The 14,785-nt window shown below is 31.2% G+C and overlaps 2 protein-coding genes across 2 annotated transcripts in view; both read right to left on the minus strand.

Annotated features, from left to right (window-relative positions):
• Positions 1–4,336: 4,336 nt before the first annotated feature.
• On the minus strand, positions 4,337–4,495 carry LOTGIDRAFT_127674 (hypothetical protein; the record flags this gene model as incomplete). The annotated part of the gene is made up of 1 exon (XM_009063492.1): positions 4,337–4,495. A coding segment is annotated over one exon (159 nt), but the record flags the coding sequence as incomplete, so codon positions are not given.
• A 9,956-nt stretch (positions 4,496–14,451) lies between these two features.
• LOTGIDRAFT_127599 (hypothetical protein) overlaps positions 14,452–14,785 on the minus strand; it is a gene marked incomplete at both ends in the record, with an annotated part of 8,948 nt that continues 8,614 nt past the window's right edge. Inside the window, 2 exons of the mRNA XM_009063493.1 lie at positions 14,452–14,566; positions 14,621–14,696. Coding sequence (XP_009061741.1) covers positions 14,452–14,566; positions 14,621–14,696 — 191 coding nt within the window. The remainder of the gene's footprint in view (positions 14,567–14,620; positions 14,697–14,785) is intronic.

A 14,785-nucleotide genomic window follows, 5' to 3' on the forward strand; every position in this document is an offset into this window, starting at 1 on the left:
ATATGATATGCTAGATATTATATACTCACAAACAACTGACTATCAGAGGACCACTATTATTTATACTGGAAATCTCTTCTAATAAGGTGAATATTGACATTGAACTTTCAGGTATTTTCTTCTGACCTTTCCAGAAATGACATTGATATACTTTTACAGTTCTGTTTATGTTATCCTGAAATATGAACATATTACGTAGATTTAAGTATAATATTCTTTACTTTCATCTGATCTGTTGGTTGTAAACTGTCCACCATTTCAAACATATATGCGAGGTGGAAAGAGTGTGCTTCAAAATGCCTACCACAAAAATTGCCTGTATGTGCTATGATATAGCATTCTTTACCTTCCAGTAAAATACACCAGTAGACTTTTTGGATAATATTTTTCATTTCTTTAGGATGAAGGATTTCTTTTCTTTTCAAACAGTGACTTGTTTAGAAAGTGAGCTACTTACTGATTCTTGAGATATTTCACAGGATATAACATCATAATAGCCATGACTATTTTTATCTTCTTTTCCTCGTTTTATCATCACTTCACCATACTTTATTTCTGTTTTAGGTATATATTCACCAATATTCTATAACAATAATATATATATCAAAAACTTTACATCTAATTATTTTGTTTCTTCTCGGCATCTCTGTTATAGAGTCAGTTTATAGGTAATATTCTTAACCACACTTTCTAATGAACGAGTAATTACCTTTGCCTTTTTGTCATCTAAAGCTATGATCACTTTTGTCTCTGAGTTTAAAACCATTAACCAGAAATCTTCTACTGTATTTGGTAGAGGTGATTGAGTAGCTATATAACCTCTTTTTTTCTTGTAACACTGACATAGTTTAAATAGACAAAAATAGTGATTGCGAATTAGATAATACAATACGTTCCTCTGTATTTGAAAACTGATACCTTCACTGTATAAATTGTGAAATAATAGGACAAATGCAACTGATCTTTGAAGTGCACAAGTCACATTTTGCAAGCATATTGATACATCCTACCAAGGGTCGTATCTATAAAATACTTGAGGGGTGGACCAAAACTAAGTTGTTTCGAGGCGGTACCAGAGACCCACATAAGCCACCTTATTTGTTTGTTTGTTTGTTATCATATTGTCAATTCTTCGCAAACTTTTTTCGATTGAATTTTGCAATTTTTTTGCAACTTTTTTGTTTTTGCATCGATTGATCTGAAATTTAAAATGCAAAGAGACATCAACAAAGTCAATGATATGATTCAGTCAGAGTTTTAACGTCACTTCCGGTTTTGAAGGTGGAATCAATTGAAAGTCGAATAACTTCCGGTGTAAATGAAATAGGTCAACGGAATTTATGCAGGTCGTAAGTAAATGCTAATACAAAAAAACAAAAAAATTTCTTAAAATCGAAATAAGTCCTTAGGGATAAACTAAATCTGCATAAATTTGGTGTCGATGTAATCTGCAGTCAAATGTTCACAAAACGTTGCGAGCCGATTTTTGAATTTTGCTTTCGCATTTTCGCAACTTCCGGTTGAATTTTTTCAAAGTTTAAAAGCTTATTTCTTGTGACCTTGACCTTTGATGACCTTGACCTTCATAGGGTCAAAGGTCATTGACCCTGGCTATCATTTGATACTTTGACCTTTGACCTCCGACATGTACTTCCGGTTTTCTAGCTATCCGTAAAAAGCCAAATTCGCAACCTTGGACTGCTCTAGCACGCGACCTAATTAACCTAGAGAGTAAATTTTTTCGGTTTCCTAATGTGCTTCTCGTGTACTTTACATAGATATATAACAATCGTTTTTTCAAAGCAAAATTGAAAGTCGTGATTTTTTCAAATTCGAGTTTTTTTTTTACAATATTTGCCACATTTTGAGCTTGGTGTATGCATAACTCGCATAGGATGTATTTGTTCAAAAAGGGCCTTTGCACACAATTACCTCATCCTTTTGGCCAGTTTGTGTTAACAGTTCTGTTTCTTCAGCTTTATAGTTCCAAAAAAGGAACGGGTTTTTTACATTTGGATATTTTCATTTTTCGATTTTGACCTTTGTTGACTTTTGTTGACCTATATCTTTTGACCTGTATGATGTAGAAGCTTGAAATTTGACACACGACATAACATTTTGAATATCAATTAACCTATGCAAAAAAAATTGAGGTGGGCGTGGCACATCCGGGTTAAATTACTCATTATTGACATTTTTGGCCAAGGGCATAACTCGCAAAGTATACATTTGTTCAAAATGGAACTTTGCATACAATTATCTCATGTTTTAAGCCACTTTGTCTTAGAAGTTCGGTTGTTTCCGCTTCATAGTTCAAAAAAAGTAACTGGTTTTGGAAATTCCAAATTTTCAATTTTTGACCTTGACCTTTGTTGACCTTGACCTTTGTATGATCAAACGTCATTGGCATTTGCTATCTATTTATACTTTTATATTTGCTGTCCTATGTCAACGTCCGGTTTTATAGTCGTGTGCAATTAGAAATTTTGATGACGTATAACTCTTGATTTTGACCTTTTTAGACCTTCTCCTTTACAAGATCAAAGGTCATTTCACAACTTTAGACTGTTCTTGCACATGATCTAATTATCGTGGAGGGTTGATTTTTTTCGGGGTCTTTTGCAACTTGCTACATTTGCAAAGTCCCACTCTGTGCCACGTGTGGCTCTAGTTATCTTTCATTTCACTGGCCTGGGATGGGGGGAGGGTATCGGATCAACCCTCGGACCTCCGTCACTGACAAGATCAACAGCATAGTCTTACAGAGTTACAAGAATAGAAAGTAACCTACCGGAAGATAAACTGCGTTGATATAATCGGAAGAGTTCTCATAGGCTGATCTCATTATCATCAATCTAGCAGAATTACCTGAAATGCCCCACACAGGAATGCAATATTATAACTACATAACATGATGATGATAATGTAAATTGTTGAATTGTCCATGAAGTAAAACACTATAAACGATGAACACGATAGATTATGGAATTTTGGTGAAACCTGGCACACCGTTGACGTAAGTATTGAAATTTTCTCAAATAGAAGGTTTAAGGCAGTCACACGCTTACGTTTTGAATTGCAACCTTTTAGATGTTAAAGATTGATAAAATGGCTATTTTCTTTATAATACATGTATTTCCGAACATTCTGAGAAAAATTTATACATACCTGCTAAGACATGAGGATCTCTATTTTTATTTTTATTTTCTGGTTTTAGAGCATCTGAGAATCCTTCCTCTTCTATCTTACAACTTATTTTATTCATCGACTAGATAAATAGTATATCAAAAATAAATCTCTAAGAATTGTATTGATGATCCTTATTGGTAACAATTGCATCTGTATAAATAGTTAGTAAAGGCAGTACTATAAACAAAATATCCTTTTGGGCAACTATTTGGGCGACATGAAATATGCCTAATATTTTCTCTTGACATCTCTTGGAGCTACCTCCAATGTGCAATATATAGATACCCGGATAATGCCAGAGATTATCGTCGACCAATTTCTTTATGTATATCACGATTATCGATTGTATTTAATTATCGATTTATATTTACGAACTGTATTGATCATTTGAATGAAGAGAATATGACGTCATGGTGCATAATTGTATGAATGAATTGAATTTTCATTAAAGGCCATTTTACTGGGGGTGTACGTATGTATTGAAACATAACTGGAACAATAGTGGGCAATTCCAACATTAGAAAGCTGAAGTTAGACCTAAGCTTCAATGTTTGTGCACATTAAGTGAAAGATATAGAAATACATGTACATACCTGATATTTATGTTGTAATTGTGATGTATTATTATGTTTATCTTGTTGTAGAAGTTGATTATATATTTGAGGATAATTTGTTATTGATGTTGTTGTATCATCAGCTATATACCAAACTGTTAGAGCATCATGAAGGAAGATGTACTGGGTCTGTAAAAGAAGAGTTATTAAAAGGATTATAAAGAGATTTTCTAAAAAATTGAGTTGAATTGAATGTTGAATATATGTAAATAGTCTCCAGAAATACTAGAAATGTACATAAATCGCATAATCCCTCAAAAATATCTAAACTAGGAATTTCATTTCCTATTTCTATAGATGACATAAGAAAAGACGACTCGTCTTTTTAATTTTCAAACGCGAATAATTCTGGACACACATGGATATGAAGGCTCAAATTTCGACGGCGAGCTGTGAACACTATATTGTTGATTAGCTGAGCTAAACAAATTCCTGTTTCTGCGACTAAGGTACAATTGGTTAAAAAATGATACCTTTAAACTTGGCATTACACTTTGAATGAACTGAAAATGTTAAAATTGAAGACTAGATTCCTAATAGTAATTGTTTCTTACCACAGTCTGAACCATGTTAACTCTTTCTTGTCTCATCTGTGATACACAAGAAAAAATATCTACAGAATTTTCAGCTTGAGCTTGTTGTATGAGATAATCTAAAGCTAAATATGTTCCAGTTCTACCAATACCAGCACTGAAAAATACAGAATACCAATATTTTTATTTTCGGATCATTGCAAAAATAACTTAAAACAGGCTCAGTGGCGTTTCTAGGAAACATCAGGAGAGGGGGGCGAACAAATACCACGGTACTATTTTAAACAGAACACAATCTGTTTGGTGATCAAAAAATGTAGAGATTGATGTCTGAATCAGAAACTGATTTTCTGAGAGCATCATTGGTAGAAATGTAGAAAGAAGAAATTGAGTGAAATATCCCTACCTGCAATGAACAATCATAGGTCCTGAACGTTTGGATGATGACTTGTTGACTTTATTACGGAATTCAACCAATGAAGCAATATCAGATGGTACACCTTTATCAGGCCATGATGTATAATGATATTGTCGGAATATTCTTGTATCTGATTTCGCCTAAGAATAACATAAAACAACAGTATTACTTTTTGATCATGCAGTGAATTCAGTAATTTAAAAACAAAGTAACAGAAAAATCTATTCCTTCCTTTGTTTGATGATTCTACATTTATCATACTTCTCTACCAAAAATTTCAGATTGAAAAATCTCTTCATCAAGTCACTAAATAATAGTTTTTTCACTGGTTGTAATTTTCATCAACCTTAAAGGGATTGTGTATAATAACATCACTAATCGCGAAGGGCCAAATGTGATAAAGCATATTTTACGATAGTGACGTCATCAAACGCTTAGTTTTAGTGGAATTGCAGGCACCACAGACGTCTGATTGAAATTTGGAATGGTGCAAATTGATGGTTCGGTGTCCCCGATAAACATAAAAATTCTAGAAAACCTGTTAACAATCCCTTTAAGACAATCTAAGATTCTCAGTAGGCTAGTTTTTGGGATCAGACAGTCCGACAGTCACGAAACACCTGTTTACAGTTTGCTAGATATTCTGAAGAGATCTTTCTTGAATGCTCATGATGTATTATTTACACTTGTTCTTTAGAACTTATATATTTTCTACCTTGGTTATTTGTAGTTCTCTCACAGTGAAATGGGCATAAACCTCTTCTTTTATCAGTTTCATGTTAATTTGATCAAATTGTTGTGTTTTACCAATACCTGGCCAATACTGCTTACATTTCTCCTGAAAATGTTAAATGTAGAATAGCAATAACACGTTCACTTTATTCTTTAGTTAAATCAATGGGTAAACTGTTGACGTCAACACAGGTAATAAGGCTTAAAGAAGGAATAAAAGTGATACATACGATGGCGTTTTCAAACAGACTTGTTAACATAACTATTTTACTAGCATCAACATCCCATATCATTCTTATAAACTCTTCCAAATTAACTTCATTAGGCCCTAAAATGACATATTATACCTTATCAAGAAAGAGATAGTCTATCTGACACCTTTCCTTAATATAGCTCAATAGCTTTAATCCAGAAAAAAGGATGTTGGTGTTAATGTGGTATTTAAGATCAATGCAGTATTGAAAAACCGATGTTGTTTTTGATGTAGTTTTAAAAACCGATGTTGTTTTTGATGTAGTTTTAAAAACCGATGTTGTTTTTGATGTAGTTTTAAAAACCGATGTTGTTTTTGATGTAGTTTTGAAAACCGATGTTGTTTTTGATGTAGTTTTAAAAACCGATGTTGTTTTTGATGTAGTTTTAAAAACCGATGTTGTTTTTGATGTAGTTTTAAAAACCGATGTTGTTTTTGATGTAGTTCTAAAAGCCGATGTTGCTATTGATGTAGTTTTAAAAACCGATGTTGTTTTTGATGTAGTTTTAAAAACCGATGTTGTTTTTGATGTAGTTTTAAAAACCGATGTTGTTTTTGATGTAGTTCTAAAAGCCGATGTTGCTATTGATGTAGTTCTAAAAGTCGATGTTGTTTTTTATGTGGTTGTAAAAACCGATGTTGTTTTTGATGTAGTTTTAAAAACCGATGTTGCTATTGATGTAGTTCTAAAAGTCGATGTTGTTTTTTATGTGGTTGTAAAAACCGATGTTGTTTTTGATGTAGTTTTAAAAACCGATGTTGTTTTTGATGTAGTTTTAAATCCGATATTGGTTTTGATGTAGTATTAAAAATCTATGTTGGTTTTGATGTAGTATTGAAAATCTATGTTGCTCTTGATGCAGTTTTAAAACCTATATCGGTTTTGATGTAGTATTAACACCTACTGTATTAGAACCCGACTGAGGCTGTGGCTATTCAGACTGTTTCAAAAACCGATTTTGCTGATTATGTTGTGTCAAAATTCGATGGCACTATTGATGTATTATACACGATGTTGCTATTTAGGTTGTGTCATAAACCGATGTTGGTATTAAAGTTGTATCAAAATCCGATGGTACTATTCATGTATTATACATGATGTTGCTATTTAGGTTGTGTCATAAACCGATGTTGCTATTAAGGTTGTGTCAAAATCCGATGGCACTATTGATGTATTATACACGATGTTGCTATTTAGGTTGTGTCAAAATCCGATGGAACTATTGATGTATTATACACGATGTTGCTATCAAGGTTGTGTCAAAAAACGATGTTGCTATTAAGGTTGGTTGCTATTTAGGTTGTGTCAAAATCCGATGTTGCTATCAAGGTTGTGTCAAAATACGATAGTACTATTGATGTATTATACACGATGTTGCTATTTAGGTTGTGTCAAAATCCAAAGGTACTATTGATGTATTATACACGATGTTGCTATTTACGTTGTGCCAAAATCCGAGGTTGCTATCAAGGTTGTGTCAAAATACGATGGTACTATTGATGTATTATACAAGATGTTGCTATCAAGGTTGTGTCAAAATACGATGGTACTATTGATGTATTATACACGATGTTGCTATTTAGGTTGTGTCGTAAACCGATGGTACTATTGATGTATTATACAAGATGTTGCTATCAAGGTTGTGTCAAAATACGATGGTACTATTGATGTATTATACACGATGTTGCTATTTACGTTGTGCCAAAATCCGAGGTTGCTATCAAGGTTGTGTCAAAATACGATGGTACTATTGATGTATTATACAAGATGTTGCTATCAAGGTTGTGTCAAAATACGATGGTACTATTGATATATTATACAAGATGTTGCTATCAAGGTTGTGTCAAAATACGATGGTACTATTGATGTATTATACAAGATGTTGCTATCAAGGTTGTGTCAAAATACGATGGTACTATTGATGTATTATACACGATGTTGCTATTTAGGTTGTGTCGTAAACCGATGGTACTATTGATGTATTATACACGATGTTGCTATTTAAGTTGTGTCAAAATCGAGTACTATTGATGTATTATACACGATGTTGCTATTTAGGTTGTCATAAACCGATGTTGCTATTTAGGTTGGTTGCTATTTAGCTATTTAGGTTGGTTGCTATTTAGGTTGTGTTATAAACCGATGTTGTTATTAAGGCAGTGTTAAAATCCGATGGTACTATTGATGTATTATACAAGATGTTGCTATTTAGGTTGTGTCATAAACCGATGTTGCTCTTAATGTATTATACACGATATTGCTGTTGATGTAGTATTTAGAACAGAGCTGCTCGCGAGGACTGTAGATATAATATCGAGTACATTCTATTCTAACTACAAAATGTGTGGTAAGTTACCTTGGGATGCGATATACTTTGAGGACTGTCCATACATCTACAATACAAATAAATGATACATTTATAATAGGCTTATTGGAAGAAGGAACATCTTGATATACACTGAATTAAGATCATTATCAGTTAAAACTATAACTTACAGTAATATAACAGGCATTGATATAATCTGAATTAAGATCATTATCAGTTAAAACTAGAACTTACAGTAATATAACAGGCGTTGATATAATCTGAATTAGTATCATTATCAGTTAAAACTATAACTTACAGTAATATAACAGATATTGATATAATCTGAATTAAGATCATTTTCAGTTAAAACTATAACTTACAGTAATATAACAGGCGTTGATATAATCTGAATTAATATCATTATCAGTTAAAACTATAACTTACAGTAATATAACAGGCATTGATATAATCTGAATTAATATCATTATCAGTTAAAACTATAACTTACAGTAATATAACAGACATTGATATAATCTGAATTAGGATCATTATCAGTTAAAACTATAACTTACAGTAATATAACAGACATTGATATAATCTGAATTAAGATCATTATCAGTTAAAACTATAACTTACAGTAATATAACAGACATTGATATAATCTGAATTAAGATCATTATCAGTTAAAGTTATAACTTACAGTAATATAACCAGATATTAATATAATCTGAATTAATATCATTATCAGTTAAAACTATAACTTACAGTAATATAACAGACATTGATATAATCTGAATTAAGATCATTATCAGTTAAAGTTATAACTTACAGTAATATAACAGATATTGATATAATCTGAATTAGGATCATTATCAGTTAAATCTATAACTTACAGTAATATAACAGATATTGATATAATCTAAATTAAGATCATTATCAGTTAAAGTTATAACTTACAGTAATATAACAGATATTGATATACACTGAATTAAGATCATTATCAGTTAAAACTATAACTTACAGTAATATATCAGACATTGATATAATCTGAATTAAGAACATTATCAGTTAAAACTATAAATTACAGTAATATAACAGATATTGATATAATCTGAATTAGTATCATTATCAGTTAAAACTATAACTTACAGTAATATAACAGACATTGATATAATCTGAATTAAGATCATTATCAGTTAAAACTATAACTTACAGTAATATAACAGGCGTTGATATAATCTGAATTAGGATCATTGTCAGTTAAAACTATAACTTACAGTAATATAACAGGCGTTGATATAATCTGAATTAGGATCATTATAAGTTAAAACTATAACTTACAGTAATATAACAGGCGTTGATATAATCTGAATTAGGATCATTGTCTATTGGTTGTAGTTTGACTCTAGTATCATCAACTGTAAAAGATTATCATGTTATTTTGTATCGAAGCAAATACAAGTAAAAGCCTCGAGCACTATTTTGTTTGATTTTGAGAGTCAACAAGTTGTTTCAACAACGATAAACTATTAAACATTTAAATTATTACCAAACACCTAACCTTAGAGTATCAACGACACGGTATAATGTATATTAATATTCAAAGATTTATTGTCATTATATCAATCAATCATTATTGTAAAACTAAAAAATAAATATCTATCAATATCTAACATATCACATATCACAAGTCATAGTATAATAGATATCAATATCTAACATATCACATATAACAAGTCATAGTATAATAGATATCAATATCTAACATATCACATATAACAAGTCATAGTATAATAGATATCAATATCTAACATATCACATATCACAAGTCATAGTATAATAGATATCAATATCTAACATATCACATATAACAAGTCATAGTATAATAGATATCAATATCTAACATATCACATATCACAAGTCATAGTATAATAGATATCAATATCTAACATGTCATGTAAAACAGATATCATTATATTTCATGTCTCAGTATAATATATATCAATGTCTAACATATCACGGTATAATAGATATCAATATCTTACATGACAGTTATAATAGATATCAATGTATAACATGTCAGGTATAATAATAGATACCAATGTCGTACGTGTTAATGTATCATAGATATCAATATCTAAAATGTCATGGTATAATAGATATCAATATCTAACATGTCACGGTATAACAGATATCAATATCTAACATGTCACGGTATAACAGATATCACTATCTAACATGTCACGGTAAAACAGATATCAATGTCTAACTTGTTACTGTATGATAGATATCACTATCTAACATGTCACGGTATAACAGATATCAATATTTTACATTCATGGTATAATAGATATCAATATCTTACATGTCATGGTATAATTAATATCAATATCTTACATGTCAGGTATAATAGATATCTATATATTACATGTCATGGTATAATAGATATATATATATATCATTCTAACGAGTCATGCTATAACAGATATCAATTTATAACATGTCACGGTATGATAGATATCAATATCTAACTTGTTATTGTATGATAGATATAAATATCTAACTTGTTACTGTATGATAGATATAAATATCTAACTTGTTACTGTATGATAGATATCAATATCTAACTTGTTATTGTATGATAGATATCAATATCTAACTTGTTACTGTATGATAGATATAAATATCTAACTTGTTACTGTATGATAGATATCAATATTTAACTTGTTACTGTATGATAGATATCAATATCTAACTTGTTACTGTATGATAGATATCAATATCTAACTTGTTACTGTATGATATATATCAATATCTTTCATGTCAGGTATAATAGAGATACCAATTTCTTACATGTCACGGTATAATAGATACCAACATCTTACATGTTTATGTATGATAGATACCAATGTATGATGTCATGGTATAATAGATATCAATATCTAACATGTCATGGTACGAAAGATATTAATTTCGTACGTGTTACTGTATGATAGATATCAATTTCTGACATGTTACTGTATAAAAGATACTATATGCCATGGTATAATAAATCAATATCTAGTCTGTCCCAACTATATGTTAATAGATATCAATACCTGTGGTATCGTAGATTACTAATACGTTAAAACTTAACTTACATGCACACACATTTTTGTATCTATTCTTTGGTCCATTAATTTCATTCAAACAAATGGTATGTGGCCGACAAAGTCCTTTAGGCAATTTCTGGAAATAATAGTTGACAAATCTTAAATGATTTGCAGTTACAAGATTCTGACAATCAAACAACTCTAAAGACATGGATAAGTAAAAATCAAAATCGATGTTAATGGTAATCTGTGAAAGAGAGATAATACATTGTCAATACTCAACATACCTGATATTGTTTTGTCAATTGACCTAGTTTCTCTTGACAGTAGTCCCATAAGTCTGGTAAATCTACCCTGGTAGATGATACAGTTGAGTTAATAATTTCAATATTCTGGTAAATTTGTTGATGGCTGTCTGCGTTATCCCCGAAATCTAAATCTACGTTGTTGGTAGAACTGTTACCGGTTAATGAAATATATTGCAAAGTATCGCCTTTGTTGACATAGAGTCGGTTTGTAGTTGAAAGAAGAATATCAGTTCTTCCAGTCGATCTCAACTCATTTTTCTGACGTTTTCTATAAGAGGAGACTCACATCTTACTGTTCAACATTTCAACGGCATGTCGTTTTCCTGCATAGCGTATTCAATTTTCTATGCCATGTTACATTTCCTTACAAAACTATTAATAAACTGTCATAAATTGAGATCATATTTATCGGACAATGTTTTATTTTCGTTGTAGCTCTTAAAAAGTGACGATATCTTTGGTTGTATAACAACAATTGGCTTGGCATGTGTAAATGAAAAAGAAATAATTCATATTGACTATGCATCTTTAACTTTCTCATAACGTCTATGTTATTGACTGTGTGGTCGCATTTACCTACCCGGTGCTATTTCCGTTTCCGAATACCTATACATTTTGCATTTTTACATATCGACAATTGTACTTTGCAGTATTGACAAATGTATTTTGTAATGACGACATTGGTATTTTAAAGCTGCGACGCAATCGACAATTTTGGCAACGTTTTACCTCCATATATTTCAAATGATCTTTTAAAAACTAAATGAGCACGTGTCAGGTTGTAATATAATAGGAATGTTATATGAATGGTCTAAAAGGAAGAATACTCATAATACCACTGAAAAACCCCAACTAACACATGTGATGAATATTAAGTACAGGGAAAGATATCTAATGAATCATACAAATAGTTCCTCATTAATATTTTATCATTTAATAGATCAAAACCAAACAGGAACATGTTGACGTATATCTCTGAGTGACTATAAAGTTGGAAAATAACATTATTATCTATATGACAATTAAACCACCAAAAAGAACAAAGCATCCGATCCAGATATTGGATACTTCAATCTGCCGTTGCCCATGTTCCAAGTAGCTTGACTTGATTATTTTTATCTTTTTCAAGTACACCGTTCAATGCAGGCTCTTGTACATATAACAACAACAAATATTTAAAGAGAGATGCCTATATTATACACCTATATTTCGCTGAAATCGGCCAAATCGGTCTATAAACTCAGGGTCATGAAGTATTGTTAAGTGAAGCCAGGAAACTGCAGTTTGTATGTCCATGATTCATTAAATGGGTGTTCCTGTCATAAGATTGTTGCAATCCGATTGACGAGACAGTTTATAACTTTTTAGCCAACCCATATGTATATTGAAATTGTCGATTTCAATTGATGATGATTTACATTGTTAAGTTATTTTGAAATAGATTCATACCACTGAGATGGATTCTTAGGTTACTTTGGTAAACACTTTTTAGTCGAATTTTATGTTACAATTATATTAAAATAATCCTATTTACCGTCGTATTATTAAAACTAGACCAATGACCACTGCAATAACTACTACCAAGGTAACAATTCCAGCTGTTATAGAACTAGTGTCTGTCTCTTCTATAAATGTAATGCATAATAATTAGATTTCACAAGAATTCCTTCGATAAGACACAATGAACTACTCGATTTCTAGATCCTTACATACGTGTCCGGCGTATCTCATCAAAATTGGACAATGTAGAGCATACCATGGGATATTCTCAACTTGGCTAGATTATATGCTGCAAAATAGACCAATTCTTTCAAACTTTGACTGTAATTTAAGGAAATTTGCAGATAAAAATACAAATGCAAACTGATATGAGTCATTACCTTCTTTACAAGTTGGTCCTTGAAAACCAGGTTGGCATCCCTTAACACCACAAGCTCCAGTTACAATATGACAGATTGTTTGGTTATAACAATTACCACAAGTAGAGTTACATCTTAATCCATATGTTCCACCAGAACAATCTAGAAAACGATATAAAACAGGATGCTAAAAAATACATTTTTAAATTCCACGATTCTAGATTATAGATTCTGTCGCGAAGTTCTAGATCAAGTCCTTCATTGGTCTCAGAAACAGAAATTATTCTAAGTTAATCAGTAATAGTGACAAATCGTCTTTTTTCAAACCCCCCATTTTGAAAAACAGTTTTAATTTCTGTGTGTCAACTATCCCAATTTTCAGACAGAAAATAAGCTTGTGAACGAAATAAATAGAAATTGAAATTTTTTGTTCGATGTATATTTGAAGGAATTATGGGATTTTCGTTGAGTAATAGTATTTCTGAAAACATATTACATTTATATTCTACCCCCGAAAATGTCGCCTGATCTATTAGCTACATCAAACCTCTGATAAAATTAAATACCACCATACACTAAACTAGTGGATCTACAAAGGAAATTCCAATGAAGACAGTAGCTTACCTATAGAGCAATAATCACCCATTTTACCAGCGACACAGCCATTAGTACACAATCCATCAGTCTGGTGACATGTCTTCTCATAACAATTACTACTACACTCCCTGTTACAAACATCACCATAATATCCCTTAATACATCCAATAGTACAATAACCATTAGTTATATTACATACTGGATTATTATCTTGTGATTGACATGTTTTATTACATGGTTGTTTACATGACTGTCTATAATATCCATCGTAACATTGGGAACATTTCTTATTGTCATTCTGACTACATATAATACAGTTTTTACTACAATCATTAGTACAATTAGGTCCTGATTTACCAGAAATACAACCATATATACAACTACCATCATTTCTATTACATGTACCATTCTTACAACCTGTACTACATTTACCATCACAATTATTACCATATCTACCATTAATACATCCTACAGTACACCTACCATCTCTTTCACAGGTTGATTTACCAGGTAAACATCCTGTACTACATGTTTCATTACAATAATTACCAAATGTTCCTGAATTACATGATTCACAATGTCCAGAATCCTGTTTACAATCACCAGGACAACTGTTAGGACACTGTTCGGTACATTGGTTTCCATAATATCCCGCTTTACAACTTGTACATCTTCCTTTAGCCTGTTCACACCCTTTGATACAATTACTATTACACTTTGTTCGACATTGATTACCATACCATCCTGTCTTACAACTTGTACATTGATTATTATTACAACTAATACAGTTATCTAGACAGGTATCCTGACAGTAATTACCTTTATATCCATCTATACAACCAGTTGTACAAGTTACTGGTCTAGATTGTGATTGATAACAT

The sequence above is a fragment of the Lottia gigantea genome (genome assembly GCF_000327385.1).
Source record: "Lottia gigantea unplaced genomic scaffold LOTGIsca_58, whole genome shotgun sequence".
Classification (NCBI taxonomy): domain Eukaryota; kingdom Metazoa; phylum Mollusca; class Gastropoda; family Lottiidae; genus Lottia; species Lottia gigantea.